Here is a 21,119-nt window from a genome sequence, read left to right as displayed (position 1 = left end):
TCCAAGGTTGATGACCTTACATGTATGTGTTGACCACTTCAGTCACAAGCATTTTTTTTATTAGTTGGCCAATGCAACTTTTCGAACCCCCATCCTGCACACAGTTCAAAGCTCTAAATGGACAGAGGCAGGACTTCTCAGGAAAAGTTGTAGGACGAGAACAGCCGGTAGGTGAGTCTTCATTTTTCATGTACATGTACCGTAAATACAAAATCACATCCAGTCTGGTTTGGTGTTTCAAATTTGAACTTCACACTTCATTTGCAGTAAATTACCCGGAAATTCTCCACAGGAGTTTGCGTTCAGTTACGTGCTGAATAAAATGATAACCGCAGGTCAGCTTCATGATCGTGTGCTAACATTAGCGTTCTCGGAACCTGTTCAAATTAATACCGGACATAAGAATCAACCAATGTATATTATTTTGTTTCCTGGTTTCGGAAAGGCTTTACAATGTATGTTTTAGCCTGCACATTATGTGTATTAAATAGAGGGATCCAATAGGAAATTCGACTGACAGGTTCATGAACAAACTGGCCTCCGTATCATCAAATTCAACATTGGCACAGCATGAGACGTAAACTAATAACTATAATAAATAGACCTAATTATGATTTCAGATCATACAATTCAGTTTCGAGAGTAAAATAAGGAACTTGTAACCAGTCATTTTACGCAAAGAACATATAGGCAAAGATTTCCGGAATTCCCAAGTGTTTATTTTTGGACGGGGATTCCCCCGACATCATCAAGCGCATATATCGGGGATTCCCGAGAGATGATCGCTTACATTTTATTACCAATGTTTACGAATTGCATTGTACTGAAGTATAACAGTAAAAAATTGAAGGATAAACGGCACCGTGACAAAACAGTTGCGCTAATCTGAGCCAGAGAGTAGCGGATGAGTGCTGACCATTAAAAGACAGTCTCACGAGATTTGATAGGCCGCAGGATTTTGGGTAGGAGATTCCCACTCACTACTATGTACACAGGAAGCACTATCCACAGATATCTCATGTTTTTGAGATTACATGCCTCAGCCTTTACAGAAACAGCACATTTGAAATATTTGGACATTATGTGCTCCATTCGTGCTGAGTAGCAGTTTCATTAGTAGGCCTACCCTCAAAACAGTGTTGTCTCTCTGAGTTATGGCTGGCTGACATCGAAAGGTGATGAGGTGGGGGAGGAGTTGGGATGTGAACGTGGGGTAATTAAGAGGTGGAAGTGGGGTGGGCTGGGATTTAGATGGGATTGGCTCATCCCTCCGTCAACAGTTTGTGCGGGGGAATTTGGTTCTACGTTCACACGCAAAACCTGTAATGTTACTCATGTCATAAATACTTTCTCGCTACTAAATTTCTGATGATCCCAATGGCTCTTTTCTTTGCTTACTTTGTTTGTATTGTTTTATTCATTTCCTGAAAAAGAGTTTGGATAAACAAGGAGATACTTTAGCAGAAATGATGGCAGGTGTCAAGATGGATGATGTCGATGAACCGCAAAGAGATGTCAGGGCAAATCAAGGTGAACAGGTTATCAATTTGATCATTGGAAAAAGATTTTCTATGACGAACAATTCACAGTGGCTCTGTCTTTTGACTCCTTGAAGCATATCCAGCATTGATTTTAAGAATCAAAGCTGTTAGTGCGCAGTTAATTTCCTTCTTTTTATTCAGTGTATTTATCGCTTTTTATTTACACATGCAGTTATACGTTTTCTGGGCTATTTTTAAAAACAATTGTTCAAGTTCATGATTTCCAATATTCAAATTCGTCACAGACGAATTTCGCGTACTACTGGAAAGCCCTTTACCAAAGTATATTAATCCTGTTTTGTTAAATTAAACATTGGATATGCACGTTCACTTCACTGGACGAATCCGCCTCGAAAAGAAGCACACCTCATCGATTGAAACGAGGTTTCATCAAGATTTCAGTTACATGTAGTTAAAAAGATAAACTAGCAATTGATGACATCTTTCATCACATTTGGATTGTTTTTGGGATATCTGCTTTCAGTCCTGAGTGACAAGACTTTGCGCAAAATTTCCGAAAGACTCGGCTCTGATTGGCAAAAGTTGGCTTCCTTCCTGGGCTTTACTGCGCCTGAGATCTCCAACTTCAAGACCGACAGTCAAGGCCAGACAGAGATTCAGATCTTCAATATGCTCGTAAAATGGAGACAGCGGCAGTCATCGAGAAGTGACCAATCCAGAACGCTGGGCAAGGAGTTGCAAGAAATCAGGAGACTTGATATTATCCAGCAGTTCAATCTGTTGCCAGGTACACAGGACGAGGTTGCTGATAATAAATCGCAATGAACACTCCAAGAAGCGCTTTAACAGATTTCCAACCTCCTAATTAGTACACGTAGCTTCATCCCTGGGTCCTTACACTCGTTAATCTCCTGCACAAACGCCATCGAAGCCCCGCAAGGTATTGTGGGTGGTTCTATCTGACTCCTCAGACGGGTATAAACTTATTTTCATGCCTGTCCCGGTGGGCGAAACGACTGAATCAGGGTTACTGACCAAATGAATTTAATGCACTTGGCACTGTTAAAGGTTGGGCGATACACTGGCGGCCTTAGATGGGGAAGCCGGTCCATGCAGTAAATAGAATGTTTTCCAAACGAAAATGCAGATGTCTGAATTGCAGTTGAAGAAAAAAATTGACATTAAGGATTCAGTGTACATTGTATTTCAGACTTAGAAAGTCATACCAAAGATGGTGACAGTGGTGCTGCAAAACTCATCAATGAGCCACGGCTCTCTGAGTGCGACGAAGACATTTTGGAAACAGACGCGATTTTCACAAAAGGTAAACAAACTCGTGAACTTGTTACGAATTCAAATATAAAATGGCAACACGTCTCTAAGAGAAGGAAGCTACGGAGGAAGACGATGAAGTAGGCCTACTTAAATAGACTTATACAGATTATTGACAGTGAAAATAGTTACCATTCGGCAACAAACGGTTATGCTGCACAAACATAAAGACCTTGCCTTATAAAATACCGAATATTTTATTCATGGAAATACAGAAAATAAATGAATGGTATTTTTGGCAAGAGACCAGTGTGTAGGTGATGCAAAGGACGCTGGACTGGTTTCCACTCCATCTATCTGGACATTGATGCAGATTACAATGGAGGAACAGGGACCAAACACCGATAAAACTGTTAATGTGAACTGGCCTTAGCCTGGGGTAAACGCGGAACAGTTTGAATTCTATTTGACGACTTTATAGTTACCTACATGTATTATCCCATTTTGATTCCTCCCATTGATTTTTTCCTTTATTGCAAACGGACTCTGCTTACTTTAGAGGTTTCTTGTGATAACCCAAAACTTGCTTAGTGAAAACATGTTGTAAGAAAACTTTCCTCACTTGAACCGAATCCAAAATTGAATCATCTCAGTAAGAAAAAACAATTCCAACGTGAAAGAGCATAGATTGGTTTAACGCTTAGGTTTTATGCCTTTGATGACATCACACTTAAAAATCCATTACATGATCCTTTTAACCAGCATTATTTGAAGTGCTTGTTAAACAAATACGTTACAAAGTTGTACAAATACCCACTGCAAGTGTACCTTGATTTAGTTGTATTGAAATCTCAAGACTCGAAAGTCGGTAATTAACTTTAAAGGTTACCAGGGGGTGTGGCAGAAATGATAGGTCTCACGACACTCCCATGAACGAACAATTAGCTTGAAAATTACAACCAAAAGATGTTTTTCCTACACAGATCCAAGTGCAGGCGGCTACAATGAAATCAATGTGTCTGACATCAAAACTGAAACGCAAATTAGTCCCCCAGACAGCCGAAGTAAAGTATACAAGGCTGTTTGGAACTCCCCGTCAGGTCCGGTCGAGGTTGCCGCAAAGTACTGTTTGAATTACAAAGAGGAAGAACTCCTCATTCTGTCCAAGTTGAAACACAGACACATTGTCCGGTTGATGGGAATCGGCAAACTACAGTGTCCACCGGACATGTGTGTTATAGTGACACAATACGCCGAGAAGGGCTCGCTGTACGCTTTTATAGAAAAACATCGAAGCTGTTGGTCGGAGGTCAAAAGGTTTTACTGGTTGAAGTGGGCTCTTGAGGGCGCTCGAGGCCTGGGATACCTCCATTGCATGCATTACCTGCATGGTGACGTTAAGTCGCCCAATTTCGTCATCACGGAGGATGACACGCTGAAGATATGCGACTTCGGATCCGCGCGGAAAATCATTAATACGGTCAGCACCGTCGGTGTCCGGGGTTCCTGGCCCTGGATGGCACCCGAGGCCATGGGAAACCAAGGAGAGTCGTCGATGAAACCCAAGGTCACAGCCAAGTCAGACGTGTTCTCCTTTGCGGTGGTCATTTGGGAACTCCTCACTGGTCAAGTTCCCTTCTCCGGCCTGCAACAGCTTGAGATCTTCGAAACGGTGTATCGGAAAAAGGGTCGCCTTAAGCTCCCAAAAGATTGTCCCAAGCACCTGTGCGACCTCCTGAATCGATGCTGGAACCAGGACTATCAAAAACGACCCGACATGAACGAAGTACAGGTTGCACTGGAAGGTAACACGGGTATGTAAGTTCTTGCTGTATGGCTTCTTAATTCTCTGTCTCATTATGTAGAAGGCGGTTGAGACAGCCATTGATTTAGAGCAAAATGACAACAGACAGACCCTTCAAGAGTGTATAATGCATGTATGCTCCAATAAACGAAAGTTGACCCTGATTCAAGGCCGTCCAAAATTTACAGAAATATCAATTAAAATGTCTTATGCTTGCAAACGATATTATTTGAATGTCCAAAATACTCCATTCGTTTAAGTTCCCCATTAAAACCTTCATTTTTTTTAAGTCGACCTGATTTTAATCTGTGCTTTTATTGTAGTTTGTTAAAGTGACCAACTTTAATATGCACGTACATTTTTCATTAAACCATATTTTCACTTATCTCAGTCTGAGTCGACGTTACCTTTTTACTGTTCAAACTGTTCTTGTACTTTCATTTTTACATGAGGTACGGCGCAGACACTATTTAGTTTGGGTGAGATTCTTGAGTTTCCTCAAATTTCACCTACTTCAAATAGCCCATGTCAATTGTGTCTACCGTACTTCAAATAAGCTAATCTACCATCCCATTCTTCACACAAGTTTTTAAAAAAAGAAAACACAGAATCAATGTCTGAGCACAGTATCTGATCCCTACGGTTATTCCAGGTCAGGAACGATCGCCGTACCAACGATCTGTCAGTTACCAAGCGCCGGCACCAAACAAAGAACCGAGGGTGACTGCCATCTTGAAGCGGTTGGCTAGCTCGTCGAGTGGAGGGTACGCCGACTCGACACCACTGAGTAAGCTTCGCGGTATAGCAATCTCTGAGGACGGTCAGATAGCGGTGACGGATTCGTCCTCCAAGCAAGTGGCAATCTACTATGGAATGGACCTGCAAACTGTTGCAAGTACCCTCAAGATAGAAGCAAGTGAGGAATAGCTAGATGTTACAGGAAAAAAGCTTCCTCTTGTATGAGCACCTGCAGACGTTTATCTTCCAACGTCACAGTCATGTTATTTGTCACCAGTTCAAAGGCAAAGCGATTGTTGTGAGAGACCTATTACCTCTGTTCATTATGGGCAGTGTCCAGTTTTTTCTGACTCCAATGATTGTTATAAAACTGACTTTCTAAAATGCCTTCATCATAACTGAGCCTAACTCAGGAAAACTGTTTCGAATCGATATCTTTCGGTAAACATTTTGTTTGTCAAATAAATCTGTTTTCTCTACCTGTTCCCCCAGATGATGTTGCTGCCCTACGTCATTCCTGGGTAGTTGTGCACCCCTACAAGGTTTGTGTGTACAGAATGGAGGATGGCAAGCTTGTCCGTGAGTTTGAAACAGAAGGAGATCGGTCAAAGGTACTGAGCAGCGTCGGGGTAAGAAAATCTGGCAACATTGTAATTGGTGACACCAGGAACTTTATGTTGATTGAGTACAATCCAGCTAAAAACTTTAGACCCGTCCGGTCCATACGCGTAGACTTGGAGCCCCACTACTTGGCAGTCGACAGCCAGGACAGACTCGTGATCAGCGGCTGCTTGCAAGCAAGAGTCGACGTGCGCACCGACTTAGGCCGGGCGTTTACCATCCGACCGACAGTCGACGACCGACCCGTGCGAAGCTGCAGTGGCGTGTGCTGTGACGGAACGGGAATTTACCTCGCTGTCGAAGTCGGAGACGTAGGCACGGGTCACATCCTGATCTACAACCAGTTTGGGAAGTACATCCGGAAGGTGTCAACAAATCTGACACGCCCTCGTGGGTTGGCGTTGACAGCTGATGGGAAGAAGCTTGCAGTGGCTGACAACCATGTGGTGAAGACCTTTCAGATTAATAATTCGTGACAGTGTTGTAATTGAGACTATCACAAGACCAGATTGACACGAAAAAATATCAATTCAGGACCAAAACGATACCAACCCAGATCGACATAAGACAAAAAAGACACAAAAACACTAGATCGACACATGACAGACAAGACCTTTCAAGAGATATTAAATTTACATGACAGTGACACATTAGTAATAGGTTAAGAGCGTGACACATGAACATTCAGACCAGAGCGCATTCAAATTGCTTGTGTCTTGAATTCAGACCACAGGTCTTTTATTGTTAATCTTCTGATGGTCTTGTTGGGTTGAGGGGTCTTGTGATGGTTACAATAGGTCTTGGCTTTAGTAGCAAACGCGACCACAAAACAAAACAAAATTTGAAAGAATTAAGAAGATTGATGTGGTTCTGAGTTTATCTGTAAATATAAAAAAAAATCAATTCATTGGGAACACTTCTAGTCGAAATCTGAAAAAATAGCATGCTCTTTGTGATATTTTAAGCTATTTATTTGAATTCCAGATAATGTTTTCAACTCTTGTCCACTCGTCCCCATCGCCTTTTCCGGGCGCAGGGAAGGAAAACTATTTCTTATGCAAGAGCAATTTTTGGTCCAGCACTTATAATTTATGTATAGTATTCATTTTAACAGAGCAGGGTATCAGTGCGCGTGACATGTACGCACGGAATAAATATGTATGGTAAGGGCAGTAAGTCACCAGCAATACTTTGTGTTTCTGTCACTGTGACTTTTTGCTTCTCTCACTTCTAACCGTGATAAGCAATAATTTTGCCCTTCCCAACGTCCTATGACGCAGTGGGAACGAGTGAGTCAATTCTTCTCTGGGGCGCTGTTGGGGAGTCAAAGAGTTATGCCGAGCTGTTTCTTCCATGTGTAGAAAACCTCTTTAATTATATTCTTCCGCCAATTAATTTGGTTATTTCTATTCAGAGCAAATGGGCCCCGAGCCTTAAATTGTGGTCATTGTCAATAGCTATCAATGTGATTGTTGAAGTGTAAACATCGCGCCGGTTTTCCAAGTCCAGACATCATTCTAGCGATTGATGACTGTAGGTAGGTTTTGTTGTCTTTAACAAGCAAGAAACCTCAATATATTGTTCGTAGTCATGGAGTACTGTTCATTTCAACATGCAAAGTCACACTGTATCACAGATTTTCTTTTAGATAAAGACTGGTTTCTATTTTGTAACTATTGACACTTTATCAAGTTTTAAATTGGGGTACAGAGACGGTTCACTATCAACGGGATATTGTGATTTTTCACGCGCAGTTTGCAGCAAAAATGTACGCTCTTATGAAAAGCAGACGTTGTGACTCCTGTAACTTGTAATAAGAAGAACAATCAGAGAATGACAGATGCCTTATTCAAATGCTCTTTGGTGGTTTGTTGAGTGCGGTTGGTTTACTTTGTTTCACTTGGCGTGTCTTTTAACCAGTGTGGGCATTTTCAGACCATCTCCCGAGGTAGGGGTACGTGCCCCCCAAAAGTCGATTGTTACATTCCTGGTTCATTCCGAACGTTTTCATGCTTATTAAAAATTAATTAGTTCAAGAAAGTCCTTTATTTCACTTTTTGGTGGGATTTGTAATTTTCGTTTTGTTTTTTAAAGAAGTGTTTGTATGTCTAAAATACAGGGCCCCGAAGAAAACCAGCTTAGACTGTTTGGGCTGCCCCGGATAAGCAAAAAAATGAATAAATAAAAATAAATCTGTGAAATTTCAATTCAATAAGACATACGTGATGCAAGCAAAGTTAAGAAAATGAGTCTTTTGTTGAGAGGTTGTTTTCCTACGGAAAAGTAGTTCTTTCCTCGCCTTCCACCTCTGTGGTCCCGGGTTCGATTCCCGGCCCGGTCCACATATGGATTGGGTTTTCAGTCGCAACCTGACTCTGTGGGTTTTACCCAGAATATTCCTCTGGGGTTTTCCTCCCACCTCTAAAACTGTAACTGCTCCTTACTTGTCTCCCTGTTACTGATATTGGTGAACGTGAGTCGTTTGGCGGCTGCCCGAGGCGCCCTTGTATGCCATCGGCTCAACCATGTGTAAATGTATTCATTGTTCCAAGCTTAATGTCTTCATTGTAAAGCGCATTTGAACATGTCTATATGAAATTTGTGCTTTATAAATGAATAAATTATTGTTATTCCTGTAAATAGCAAATCAAATCTTTTGGTGTTTCGACGTCCATGCATCTAATCACCCAAAGATATGTGTAGACATTTCGAGAGCAGTAAAACGCACGAGCAAAGTTTGCCCCATCATCGGGGTCATACCCCAGAGCTAAATCATTGATCCCCATAAAATGAAGATCAGTGAGCTAAATTAAGTAACTGCAGCTGTAACTTCTCATTATTCGCAAGGAGAAAATTCGATTTCACCGACACATTGTTCAAAAATACAGACGCAGATGCAAATAGTCCTACAAAATCCGTACAAATTTTCCAGTTTTCCGTGGGTTTGTGCACAAACATGAATGCGCCCAGCAGGTATCAGTCTGTACCGGAGTCAGTGCTCTAGTCAAAGCTGGTTCACCGCCACAAAGAAGACGTTCAGCCGCATCACTGCATATACGACCAGCACAAGACCGACACAAGACCTCCAGTCTGAATTCAAGTCACAAGCTATTCAAATGAACTGCAACAAAAGCATTCCTTAGTTAATTTCACACTGTTTCTTGTGACTGGTCTGGCGTCTGGTCTTGTGTCTGCATAGTCTTGTGATGGTCTCAACTACAACACTGATGTACCGCTGTTTGAAAGTCTTCTTGCTGTAACTTGCAAAGTTGAAATGTCGATATAAATAGTCGGTCTTGATCTGATTGTTTCCTCCAGTGATGCTCAGATAGAATAGCACCACGCACGGTAGGAAGAGGACAGCTGCATGTGCAGAGGTCATTGTGGGCAAAATAAAAATATAGACTGGTACACATTGGCCTCCGTCGTCATCGATGAGTTTAGGCTAAATCCCACTCAGTTTGTGAATCACTGTGACCCCCACAAATACTGATCGCCCCCGAACTTTGGTAACTGCGTTTACATTCAATGCCCACGATGGACAAGCACAGTGATGAATTATCACCTAGACCAAGTTCTGTACAAGCAGTGTGTTACCTAATGGTTCCACTAAAAATAAAAATGATAAAACTGGTTATTTCCTTGGTTATTTCTATGTATAAGTATTTATTACAGTATATTAAGGGTGCAAACATAGACGGTCAAATAGGGAAATGTACGATAAACTGTCTGCAAAATACATAGAAAGAAATAACCAATAAATTGCATGAATTGCATAAATTGTTTCCTAGTTATTATACAGTAAATGTTTCACAATGATTCAAGATGGCTGACTGATAAATGTATTTCACTCAAATATAATAAACAAATACAAACAATCATCTGTTGGTATAAAATAAGCAGAATAACTCAAGACGATAATTAAGACGAGTGAATAATGCTCACGACAAACAGAACATACGACTAGGATCATTTGGTTGAAATTGTGGCATTACAATATTGCATACAAATCAAAGTACGTGTTCGTATATACTTACTCAATAGAAAGATCATAACTCACCACTTAAACTGCTTGTTAATGCCTCCAAGTCCAAGTGCAATCGTCAAAAATGCAGTAGAAAATGTGAAAATATAAATGTAACTGTTTCTTACTGCATCAGAAAGCCGAAACAAAAATAAGTTAAGCTTTATCGGCAGAGGCAGGCAAGGGTCATAATCAAGTAACTGCTTGCGTTGTTCCTATGCATCGAAATCAACCAATGACGCATTTTTTATTCCACAGGAAAACGTTGGAAAACCCCTAAAGAATGTCCAGGACGCAAATTCAACAAAAAGGGTGCAAGTGAACTCTAAATCCAACAAAAGAGTAGCTTGCAAAATATTCCTAATTCGGCGCGTAAAACCGAGGCGGGGCTGCAACAACCAAAAACCCCTGTATGGCCGCAAATGGGCGTTAGTCAAATAGCATTGTTTTTATGCATGCAGCGCACAGGTCACGTAGCTAGTAACACACAAGAAACTGCGAGAATGTCTAAACAGTGCCTGAATGGGACAGACCAAAGTAAAGGAACCAGCCTGTTGGGTGAGAGTTGGACAAGACCTGGTTACGAATGCATAGCCGCAGTGTGATGGAATTCGACAGAAATCAAATCGTAGGTCAAAACAGCGGTTCAATGTCGCGGTCTGGCTTCACGACCAACCAACTGCTTTTAGCCCGGATACTCAGTCATCTGCCAGGCATGGCTCTCAATAATTAAAAGGCCATCTATTTGGTTAGAACCAAACTTGGGGGATTAAAGAATTTCTCTTAATCAGTTCTACAAACCAAGTTCATCAGCTAGAGTTATTGGCACTGTGTCCAACCCTTCTCCGCTAACAGTATAAATTGTGGATTTTCCAAAGCACAACAAACCAAAGAAAGAAATTGATCCTGCAGATTGCTGACGTTTTGCTCTTTTTCTGGTTTAATTCTTAACGGTTGAAGCCGAAAAGTCATTGAAAGTACTGGACCCAAAATGAAATGTAACAAATACAAACAAACCAAATCTGTATGTATTCGACCAAACTTTCTTTTATTAAAAAGAAGCAAGTCTAAGAGAATGTCTAAAAACTGTAAATGCAATGCCCTTTAAACCTAAACAGTCACCAATAAAATCTCCCCTAAATCTCTTGAATTTTAATTTTTAGTGATAAAAAAAATCTACATGAGCAACTCTTATTGACTATTTCCATCTGCGAATAAAGTAAATTCAACTTTTATTGTATCACTTATATTTATATTTACAAGAACACTGTGATTTCCATTATTCCGTCATTAAAAAGTGTATTCAATTCACACCTTCTTCTACCACCGTATTTATCTCGTTTCACGCACTGCATAAAATAAGTGTAAAGAAAATGTTGTGAATAGAGTTCAAGAAAGCTTCCACTAATTGAAACGATAATATTTGCCATGCTCATTAGGATGAAAAATGCCCCTAGCCTAGTTCCTTTTGAGAAAGGGGACTCATTGGACCTGTAATGGTGAGATCGAGTAAATCCTTTCTCCCTGGTTCTCTGGGCTTCCATCTTGGAGCAGAATAGAAAAACCATACTGTTGGAAAATGGTCCTATGTGGCCGAGAAAGTAAAAGGATGAACTTTGAAAATAGCTCCATGCAGCCTTTTGAAATATCACTCTCGTGTGGTGATTTTGTTTTATTGTGTGTGAATGATTGAAATATAATTGATGAACCCTCCAAAATGGAACGAATTGAGAGATACGGGACAAAACAGTTTGATTTTTATTTCAGAACCCCCAAGGATGTTGGTATGCCTATTATTGAGCCTTGAATAATGCTGTTTTATACTGTTTGCAATTGGTGGACTGCACCCATAACCGCGTTGTAAACATGACCAGCAAAAGGTGAAGCGAATAACCTTATACAGGCTGAACACAAGAGAGGGCTATTTACACTGTCTACGTAAGTAATCGGAACTGACAATGAGCCATCTTACTTTTTAATTGGAAATAAGACAGCTAGTTTAATAATATCAATTTATTGTTACTGTTAATGTGAAAGATTATGACCGTGACATCAAGCTAAGAAAATTTTAATGTAGAATTATTGAGACTATACAGGTTGCTTATCACGATTAATTCCATGAAAAGGAAAAAATACAGAGCTGTTTAAGAAAGGAACAATAACTACGTGTTACAATTAGTGGGTGACGTCTGTTTGGCTCCGTCTTAACCTCCTGGCAGGAAACCATGTTAGCGTGTACTGCCATGCTCTGGCAAATAGGAATGCAGATTCGTTGCGATAGAATTATTAAAGTCAGCGTGTAGTGTAATGGCTAGCCAGGAGAGTAGAGTTGAACTGAATTTGATTCCGACCTGTTGTGTGCCAGTATAGAGCGCTGTGTCTTAATTCTTCAATGCATATGCAATCGGGTTAAAACCATGCAGTACTTAAAGAAAGATGTATTTTATAGATCTCTTGCCGGTCTAAGGTGATCCCAACGCTGGTTCGCTCCACCCCTTTTACGCTGGTTCTGGTGTCATGTGAACCAGCGCCAGATCACTGATAAGATCTGGATCTGCGTGAATCACAGGCCAGTCTCTGGTGTACGGGGTTAGTTAACTATACATATCAATGAACCGTGTACAGAAGCAGAAATGGCCATCCATGTCATCGCGTTATCGGGTTAATTTATCGTTAAATCATGGATGGTCATGTAAGCTTCCGTAATGAACGCATGACCACAGGCATTTGGCACGACCCCATGCGTTGACTACATGTTAGTTGTTGACTCCACGGTGGTCCCCATGTTAGTAGACAGCACTAGCGCATCACCGCTGGTCTTTCCTCCACCGGCACATGAGCGGTTACTGCAGATTTCTGGGATACGCCACCAGTAGATGAACGGATTGACTGCCGAGTTCACCATCAGCCAGGCTAAAGTGTAGATAAATATGATCCGGAAGAGCTCCGTTTGGCCGTACCAATCTTTGCCGCTGAAGTACATCATGAACTGACAGATGCAGTACGGGATCCAGCACAGGAAGGACATGATCAGGATGATTGAGAAGGTAATCATGAGACTTCTGGTTTGTGTAATGCGGGTCTGGGTCTGGTCATTGTCTTTGTTAGTCGTTGGCGATGCTTCAGCAGAACGGTAAGCGGCGAGTTTGCAGAAGACTATACAGTAGAGGGCTAGCGTTAGCACCAGGATAGCCAGCGCAACCAGTGGTCGGATGAAACGGGTAACAACAGGCAAATTGACGGCATATGTCGTAGGGATATAGATGGCCGCAGACACCACCCAGAAGAGAATACAGACCACAAACATGCGAAACGGTGTGACCATTGCGTCGTAGCGGGCCGGGGGTAGGATGGAGAGCGCCATCAAGCGGTTGACCGCTACCGCCAAAACATTCAGCTCCGTGACAAAGAACGAGGTGCGGAAGAGAGCTGAGGCTAGGGGGCTGTACTGCGTAATAAACACGATAGCCAGTGTGGCGTGGGCGATGTCAGTGAGCACGAGGTTAAAGAGGAAGCCATAATACTTCACTCGAAGCTGCTTCTTGATGGCAAAGATAACGACTACCATGAGATTGCAGGCTAAAGCTACGCCACTGACTATTTGAACGGCATTTCTGGCTCTCTGTAATCCGTAACTCTCCATTCTGGTATGTACGCAAATCGTCTATCAAAAACACAGAAATGATTAGAGCTAATTAATATTTCCTGACTAATAGAGTATCAAGCATCCTGCATTTGAGGCGTCTAGTAAATTGTTTATTCCAAAAATATGTATTTTTGCAACCAAAGAATGTACCAAACGGCCGATAAGGAGCATCGTGTACTTGTGATATTAGTGGCACAGATGAGGGAAGAAACTGGACCGATGCTAAGGGTACTGAAATCGGCACTGTGACAAGTTTCAAGTGCCCATTTTGAATAGGGCCTAGCACAATTCCACCTGTGGTGTGAAGGCCTAATGCTTTTACCTTTTCAACACATGCCGGGTTTGACACTATTGGATTTCTTTTTATGCGATTACCTGCAGAACAAAAATTTCACTACACCCCCAACCAATTAATGTTCAGGAGTTACGTACAAGAATAATGGATCAAGTCAATAATCTCAATCAAGACCCTGAAATTATCAGGCGAGCAGTAGGGGACATGTTACGAAGATGTCAGATGTGCTTTGACAGGAATAGTGGCCATGTGGAGGACATAGCACATTAGCGAAAACAAAACAGAATAGATTGATTTAGGTACAACCCTTGTTTTCAAAAATGTGTTCTTAACGCAAAGGTTTATATTCTGCACACTTGCAGGGTGAGCCTTGTTAATCAAATCTGCAACCTTGTCACGGGGCCTATTTCAGTGCCCTTGGGCGTATTTGAAACCCCATTCTCATGGGGCTTACGAACAGTGTTCTTGGGTCGTTGATTACTGACGCCGAAATGCAAAAGGAGTGCAGCTGCGCTGAAAGTCAAGATAGCAGTCGCCGTTTTGACACCTATGAAAAGACTGCATGACATTTACCATCTCGCATTAAATAAAATCCCCAAATATCTCCGATATCCATGAGTATTTGCCCTGGGTTTTATTTTCCTTATTTTATGTAACAAAGCCAACATTAAGTTGCAGTATGTGCCTATATCTGCCATCTTTGTTCTTGATGTTCTCCATCTACTCCCAGAAAGTGGGGAGTGAGAATCTGTTCGCGAACAGTGTTCGTGTGTTGATTCTCCCCGTTTGAAATGTCGTTCTCGTGTTGGTCTAACACGAGCTAGAACGGGGTTTCGAATACGCCTCTTAACATCGGTCTTGTTTGTTCACTTATCTTTGTCAGTAACATCACAAGCTGTAGGCCTATGCCATTGCAAAGAGGACATTGTGCCCTGTCTGTAGATATGATTCTGTTTCCCATATATAGAGTAGTTTTGCCGTTACAGCAATTTTCATCTCGGTACACGTTTTATGTGGACATCCCTTACTTCTGATTGTCGAGTTTACTTTAGTAGTAGTTTCCGTACGCAGGAAAGACCCAAGAGGGCTTAAGCATATCAGTACCTTGTCTTGCTTTTTACCGCTAGAAGCGGTGCAAGCGTAGACACTCCAGGGCTTCGCCCCACCCTGTGAGTCTCATTTATTTCAAAAACGAAGTTACAATAGACCTACCCGCCTTTACTGTTAGCTTTAATATCAGTCCCTACCTAGCTATTGATATCAGCGATGATTGATGGCCGAAACAAAACGCAGGGGATTGGATTTTGCACTATAAATGAGCACAATGTAACAAAAGCTGTTATCTTCAAGACTCATTCTACGACTATCCTGGGTGCGTCGCTGATCGCTGTAGTTATTGCAGCTGTACTGCAGCACATACAATCTACTCCCCCACAGGTACAATAATGTCAGCATTGTTTTGTAGGATTCAGCACCCTGCGTGCTCAGATTAGAAAGTCAATAAAACCGATTTGGGGAAGGCACAGACCTATATACCGAAAAAAGTTGATTGTTTCATTAATTGCAAAAATCAAAGACAGAAACTCACTTTACTTCTTCACTGGTGTATGTTGTTCCACACCTGCACGTTTCAGTTTCTTTGCCAAGGGGTCTCTGCCAGATTCTGGAAACGCCTGAAGCACAGGTAGTTCTTTTATAGTGACACCATGCCGAGCCTTGGATATGTTAAGTTGATGGAAATTGTATGTTTAATTATAATGCTTATCGTTGTTTTCATGAATAACAAACTAGTTCACTGCTTAATAAGCAATGGCCTCTTACAAAGTTCTGCTGGTAGGCAACGTCTTACAACGAGAGTGGTAGTTGTTCCCTGTCTCGTAACATTATATTGAAACTCCGAAGCAAAGTAGGGAGCCAGTCGAAAATCCAATAACAATCAACGTACTAAGTTGGACGTTTTGATTCCAGCAGAGGTCTATGTATATTTATGATGTTCCTCAGAAATAGCAGCTCATGTATTAATTGACATCCAGTAAAAGTGCGAGCAACGTCGTACGAACTCCTTCGGCAGTCCTATGCATTTTTTAAGAGCATCAAGATCAATGAAAAGACTTCATTTATCATAAAAAAACTAGTGCAGGATTATGGTACACACAAGCTCCGAAACGAAAGACTGTCGAATATGTGCCTTGGAACTCTGAACAAGATGAATGTCCTGGTGGTGGCGCTCTCTCTCCTGCCCTGTCCCACTAGAAACTCTGTTGAAATGTCATGGACGTTGCTTATTTCCTCTTCTGGGTGGTCAAGCACCCAAACAAAACATTTGCGGCTATCTCGGCTAAAAAGATCCTCCACATTAGTGACAAAAACACTTTTCACACACCAAGAAGAGCAAATCAAAGTAATAAGATATGTATCCACCAAAAATTATGAAAAACAACCCCTCGTATTTACCAGTACTTGAGTTAAATTAGCAAATCCTCATATAATTCTTTATAACAACATTCAGTTCCAGAGAGCAACGACTACAACGCAAAGGCCTCTCCCACACCAAACACAAAATATTTCCCACATGCAAAATTAGTATTTCTAAAGAAAAATACCAAATACCAAAAATTTTCAATTCAAAGTAGAGCTGACTGGAGGCAAAACTCAAGAGCTTTCCAAGATTTGAGTGAAGGGCGGGAGTCTAATCATCTACCAGCGTTAGGTTTGTCTTTTAGCACTCTCATGAGCCATGCAAAAGGGTATCACTTGGCCTGTTCGACGACTGTTTCCATACTGATAGATGCCTCTGCGGAAACGGCCGACGGCTTAGTGCGCCAGCAGCATATCATCCCGTACAAGGCTTCACGGAACTCAGCGAGACGCCACCAGTAAATAAAGGGGTTGATGGCCGAGTAACTGATGGCAAAGAGGGCGCTGAAGCGGAAATACACCAAGAACCCATTGCCCAAATCAAGAGCGTTTCCGCTGCTGCTGAAATACATCATGAAAGAGGCAACAGCGGCCGGGAGCCAGCACAGACATGACACAGCCAGGATGAGTGTGAAAGTGATCATAAGATGCCGTGTTTGACGAATACGGGTGCCAGTTTGTTCATCTTTTTCAGAGATACCTGAGGTAGAGGCCAGTGGTGGTCGATAGCTAGCAATCTTGCGAAAGACAACCAAGTACAGAATTGCAGCCACTGTCAGAATCACAAGACCGATTAGCGGTTGTATGAAGCGAATGGTAAGTGGGGAGCCTGTGTATGTCAATGGTAAATAAATCAGAGCGGAAACCACCCACATCAGGACGTAAACCACCACCATGCGACCAAGCGTAACCATGGTATCATAGCGAGCGGGCGGAGTGATCATCAAAGCCAGGAGCCGGTTCACTGCCACAAAGAGGACGTTCAACCGCAACACTGTATGCGAGATTTCAAGCAGTGCTCTCAGGAAAACACCTCCGATGATGATTAACAGAATAAGGGCTGCCGCCGAAACAGCATCTGTGAGTGCCAATGTGAAGACGAAGAAGTAGTACTTGATGCGTAGTTGCTTGCTGGCCAAAAAGACGACTATCACCACGAGATTGAAAAGTAGAGCTACGCCAACGACTGTATACCCAGCAATGGTAAGTGCGTACAGTGTCTCTCGAACCATGACTAGTTCTGGTGCGTGGATGTGCATGAACCGAAGACACGGATAAAACTGTAATAAAGGACAAAATACTGAGTGACGATGACATTGAAACACTATAGCTTGACAATTTTCCCTGTCGTAAGTTCTGACTTTTATTCTTGCTCGATAAGATTGTATTTCCCAACGGTAAAACGATACAACGTGCCATAAATACGTTGAAACTTCCATTCACATAATTTTGGGTGGGGCTCTGTCGGTTATTGACCTCTTGGTTACATTTAAAGAAGCAACAAAACATTTTTGGGAGCTTCCATCTAAGAAGCTTGCTTTCATTTAATGAAGCTCCCAGACAATTCCTTCGACTGCTGCGCAGCCAAATACGAGTATTTCGTCTTACGCCTGATGCGTTATTAGTTCGATATAATGCCATCATAAACGTTTATTCATAAATACCTGGGATAGGTTTTCTTTTCCTATAGGTCAAAACACGTCATGTGACCACGTATTAACGTTTGATAAAACACACCTGGATAAGAGACAGTTTGAGGTTCCGATTAATCAAGAGTCTATGCGCACATAGCACGCAGAACTCGCCATGCGCACGCCAAGTCCATATAAGGAGATCTTTTGGACCACTTGCACAAGGAATTTGCCATCAAATGAACGGGGGTGTTTAGGTAAATGAATTTAACATTTGTGGACAAAATCCTTGGAAATTTATCGCATACTGATTTCCGTTGACTCTGTCTAAAATGATGTTTTGTTTGGGAATATAATATGCGCTCGATTGGTTAGGCGAATGAACGCTGTTAATGCCCTAGCCTGCCGTTCGAACATATTAAGTGGCATCTATTCTAGATAGGCCAAGTACTCATTCGTACCCTGAAAGGGCCAGGTTATTTTGACCCATATCACAGCCGGGGGGCAGATTCTGCCCCAAAAGAACTTACTTCTGCGAAATCTAATTGTTTCAAACGTTGCATGCAGATACAGACACTCTTTATAATACAGCCGTTTCACAATAGTGCGCCACCAAGAGTTTGCAACGCGTTGTCCAATCACAATGCGCGAAATTTGTCAACCCAACTGCGCATTTGGAAAGGGTCGACAAATTTTGCGCGTTATGATTAGCCAACGTGTTGCAAACTCTTGGTGGCGCGCTATTGTGAATCGCCCGTATTACAAATGTAAGGTTTGAGCTTAATCAGACATAGGGTTTTGTTGTTAAGGTCATTCAAAGTTCATAGCCAATCAGCCCGGAGAGCCCCTCGACAGGAATCTTTTTCTTTTGAACAATCCATGGGGGGCTGGATGGGTTTGGTCCTTTGCTCCACCATGTACATTTATGTTTTACTGTCTGTTTTGTTCACCTGTGTTTCCCGAGAAATTGAATAAATAAACATAAATAAAAAATATGTGCCAGTACGCGTGCATTAAGCACCAAAATGGAAAAGGTATACATGTTCGGATGATCCGTCTGGGGAAAATGCGCGCTGCGCGGGAAGAGTACGTGGATATTTTGCAAAAATGGTGTTAAGTAACTCTAAAGAGTTACTCTAAAACTCTTAAAGGCTCAGTTTCTGAAAAAGATACTGCGGCCATATCGCAAAAAGGTTGAGAGGGACGGATTCTGCCCCGGCTCTATTAGAGTTAAGAACATCTGCAACGTGTAACACTGATTTTGAACTGTCAAAATCAAACATATACATGTATGTTTGAACGCATGGCTCATTAAGGGCAATATGCATTTTTCCTTGCCGGTGTATGTATCAAATAACATAAACTGGAAATTAGCTGATCCTTTGATAGCAACTGGCATTGCTACATCAAGGGATGATCAAGATATCTACCGAGCATTACATTCAGCTTCTAGACATTCTTCATGACATTGTACATGTATTCTGACGTTCGCGGGCATTGATACACCAAAATGAATTTAATGCCTACATCAGCGAGAATCACGTGCATTGTTTCGTGAATACAGCCTTGGGTTTGTTTAATTGAAGGTTTCCCCTTTTACATGTTGTTCGGTATTTTACAAAGAGTCGTGTATACTAAATGAACAGCATGCAGTTAGCAAACAAGGCGAAGCCCATGTTGCCAAATGCTCCTTCGTATCGGTTGTACACAAGTCCCAGACCTCGTCACAAAGGTTACTATTGCTTTGTTATACCACACTAAATGCATTTTACAAACGCAAGAAAACGAAGTGAAATGGATTCTACAGTGCCATAATGTTTTCCGCTGCATGGAAATTGTCTTCACCAGCAGTGTTCAGTCGACGAAAAATTCCACAAAATCGAATAATTGGTAGCCAGGAGTACCTTTTTTAGTCTCGACACTTCCGACGAAATTTTCCAGAGTGCTACCTAATTTTGTCGATAGTAACATCTGAGACGACAGGGTTTCTTCCGTCATGCCTGTCATTGTGCAATGTCCAGCACCATCATCTTTGCACATGCTGTCATACACAAAAAATATTTTTTTCGTGTTGTTTTTGGAACGAGAGAAAATCCTTTCATTAGACATTTTTTTAGAGTTTTGAACGCCATTTTTTGGAGGGCCGGGGTGGTTAAACGACGTCACACAGCGTTTTTTCCCTGTTGCGTGTTTTTCGTGGTCATTACGACCAAATGGAATATAGGCCAAAGTGTACATTGTAAGAGGCCTGAGATTGGAAAAAGTCACTAGGCCTATAGGTTTTGAATAAAATGAGTGACTGGAACCTGGACTTGATGCAGCCCCATGTGCTCTGAAAAAAATAAATTAAACATATTGGAAGAATGTATACAGAGCTAGTCAGTGGTACTTACTCTTTTTGTGCACTGCAGGTTTTGGCTTCAGACTGCAACGTTTCACTTCCTCCACCCTAATGTTCGTCGACACTGTGAAACACAGGTAGTCTTTTTATAACGGTACTGATTGCGAGTGGGGTCGTGGACGTATTAAGTTAAGTTGATTAAAATCATATACCCAATCGACAGTAATTACTATTCTCATGCACTAAATTATTCATTCCATAAGTTCGATGCATAACCAATGACTTTTTTACGAAGTTCTGCTGGTACATGCTGTATGAGAAGTTGCTCGGGTTGTGCGCATGCTCAGCCTAATGAAACTAACGGCTTGTTAGAGTGTCTGTGATTATACTTAAAACCTCAAAGCCAGGTAGTTCAGGTTCTTGTCAAAGTTGGTAACTGCTCAGATGGTCGTTTCGGTTGCTGTAGAGCTCTAAAGTAGAAACAGCTGCTGCCCATGGGGTAATATCAAATAAACAGCTGGGCTGGCATTCTTTATCAAGGGCACAATAATTGTGCAGATCAGGGAAGGTCTCTAAATTGTCCGAAAGTTCACAGCCCAACTAACGTTCCTTCATAAACATATCGAATTTGAAAGCAATTTGAACTGTAGCTAGTCCAAACATTTCTCACGACATGCAATACATCTGATGTCGTGTAATTGGGAATGTTCACCAACGTCAGGGGATCACCGTATGCGATGAAAAAAGGTGACATACTGCCACACTTTACGAATATAGAGCGGCGCTAAACTAGAAACTACTGGAGATAACAAGTTCAGCTCAAACAC

The 21,119-nt window shown here is 41.7% G+C and overlaps 2 protein-coding genes across 5 annotated transcripts; one reads left to right on the top strand and one right to left on the bottom strand.

The window, feature by feature from the left end:
• The first annotated feature begins 19 nt into the window (after positions 1-19).
• Positions 20-8,154, top strand: LOC110989461 (uncharacterized). Of its 3 annotated transcripts, none has more exons than XM_022253852.2 (7): positions 20-167; positions 1,434-1,530; positions 2,026-2,289; positions 2,713-2,826; positions 3,758-4,588; positions 5,231-5,494; positions 5,809-8,154. In XM_022253852.2, the coding sequence occupies exons 1-7, from the start codon at positions 21-23 to the stop codon at positions 6,411-6,413; spliced, it is 2,322 nt and encodes a 773-aa protein (XP_022109544.2). In that variant the 5' UTR covers position 20; the 3' UTR covers positions 6,414-8,154. The 3 variants fall into 3 exon arrangements, with proteins under 3 accessions (XP_022109544.2, XP_022109545.2, XP_022109546.2); XM_022253853.2 differs by having other exon boundaries at positions 20-171; XM_022253854.2 differs by lacking the exon at positions 20-167 and adding an exon at positions 741-962.
• A 2,724-nt stretch (positions 8,155-10,878) lies between these two features.
• On the bottom strand, positions 10,879-21,074 carry LOC110989460 (cannabinoid receptor 2-like). 2 transcript variants are annotated; one of them, XM_022253851.2, is made up of 3 exons: positions 20,345-21,003; positions 15,491-17,600; positions 10,879-13,625 (listed from the first exon to the last, which is right to left on the bottom strand). In XM_022253851.2, exon 3 carries the CDS (start codon positions 13,602-13,604, stop codon positions 12,711-12,713), a length of 894 nt encoding a protein of 297 aa, XP_022109543.2. In that variant the 5' UTR covers positions 13,605-13,625; positions 15,491-17,600; positions 20,345-21,003; the 3' UTR covers positions 10,879-12,710. The 2 variants fall into 2 exon arrangements, with proteins under 2 accessions (XP_022109543.2, XP_086998681.1); XM_087142555.1 differs by lacking the exon at positions 10,879-13,625 and having other exon boundaries at positions 15,496-17,600; positions 20,345-21,074.
• Between the last annotated feature and the right edge of the window lie 45 nt (positions 21,075-21,119).

Source organism: Acanthaster planci, linkage group LG10 (assembly GCF_054643075.1).
Source record: "Acanthaster planci isolate LZ-2023a linkage group LG10, COTS_SCS, whole genome shotgun sequence".
Taxonomy (NCBI): domain Eukaryota; kingdom Metazoa; phylum Echinodermata; class Asteroidea; order Valvatida; family Acanthasteridae; genus Acanthaster; species Acanthaster planci.
Note: the sequence above shows the minus strand (reverse complement) of the source record. Positions and strands in the feature narration are given on the sequence as shown.

Excerpts from the sequence above, each read along its gene's own strand:
- LOC110989461 (XM_022253852.2), top strand. The coding sequence starts at position 21 with ATGTATGTGTTGACCACTTCAGTCACAAGCATTTTTTTTATTAGTTGG. Across the intron at positions 1,531-2,025 it reads AGATGTCAGGGCAAATCAAG|TCCTGAGTGACAAGACTTTG; the intron begins GTGAACAGGTTA and ends ATCTGCTTTCAG. Across the intron at positions 4,589-5,230 it reads TGCACTGGAAGGTAACACGG|GTCAGGAACGATCGCCGTAC; the intron begins GTATGTAAGTTC and ends CGGTTATTCCAG.
- LOC110989460 (XM_087142555.1), bottom strand. The coding sequence starts at position 17,579 with ATGCACATCCACGCACCAGAACTAGTCATGGTTCGAGAGACACTGTAC.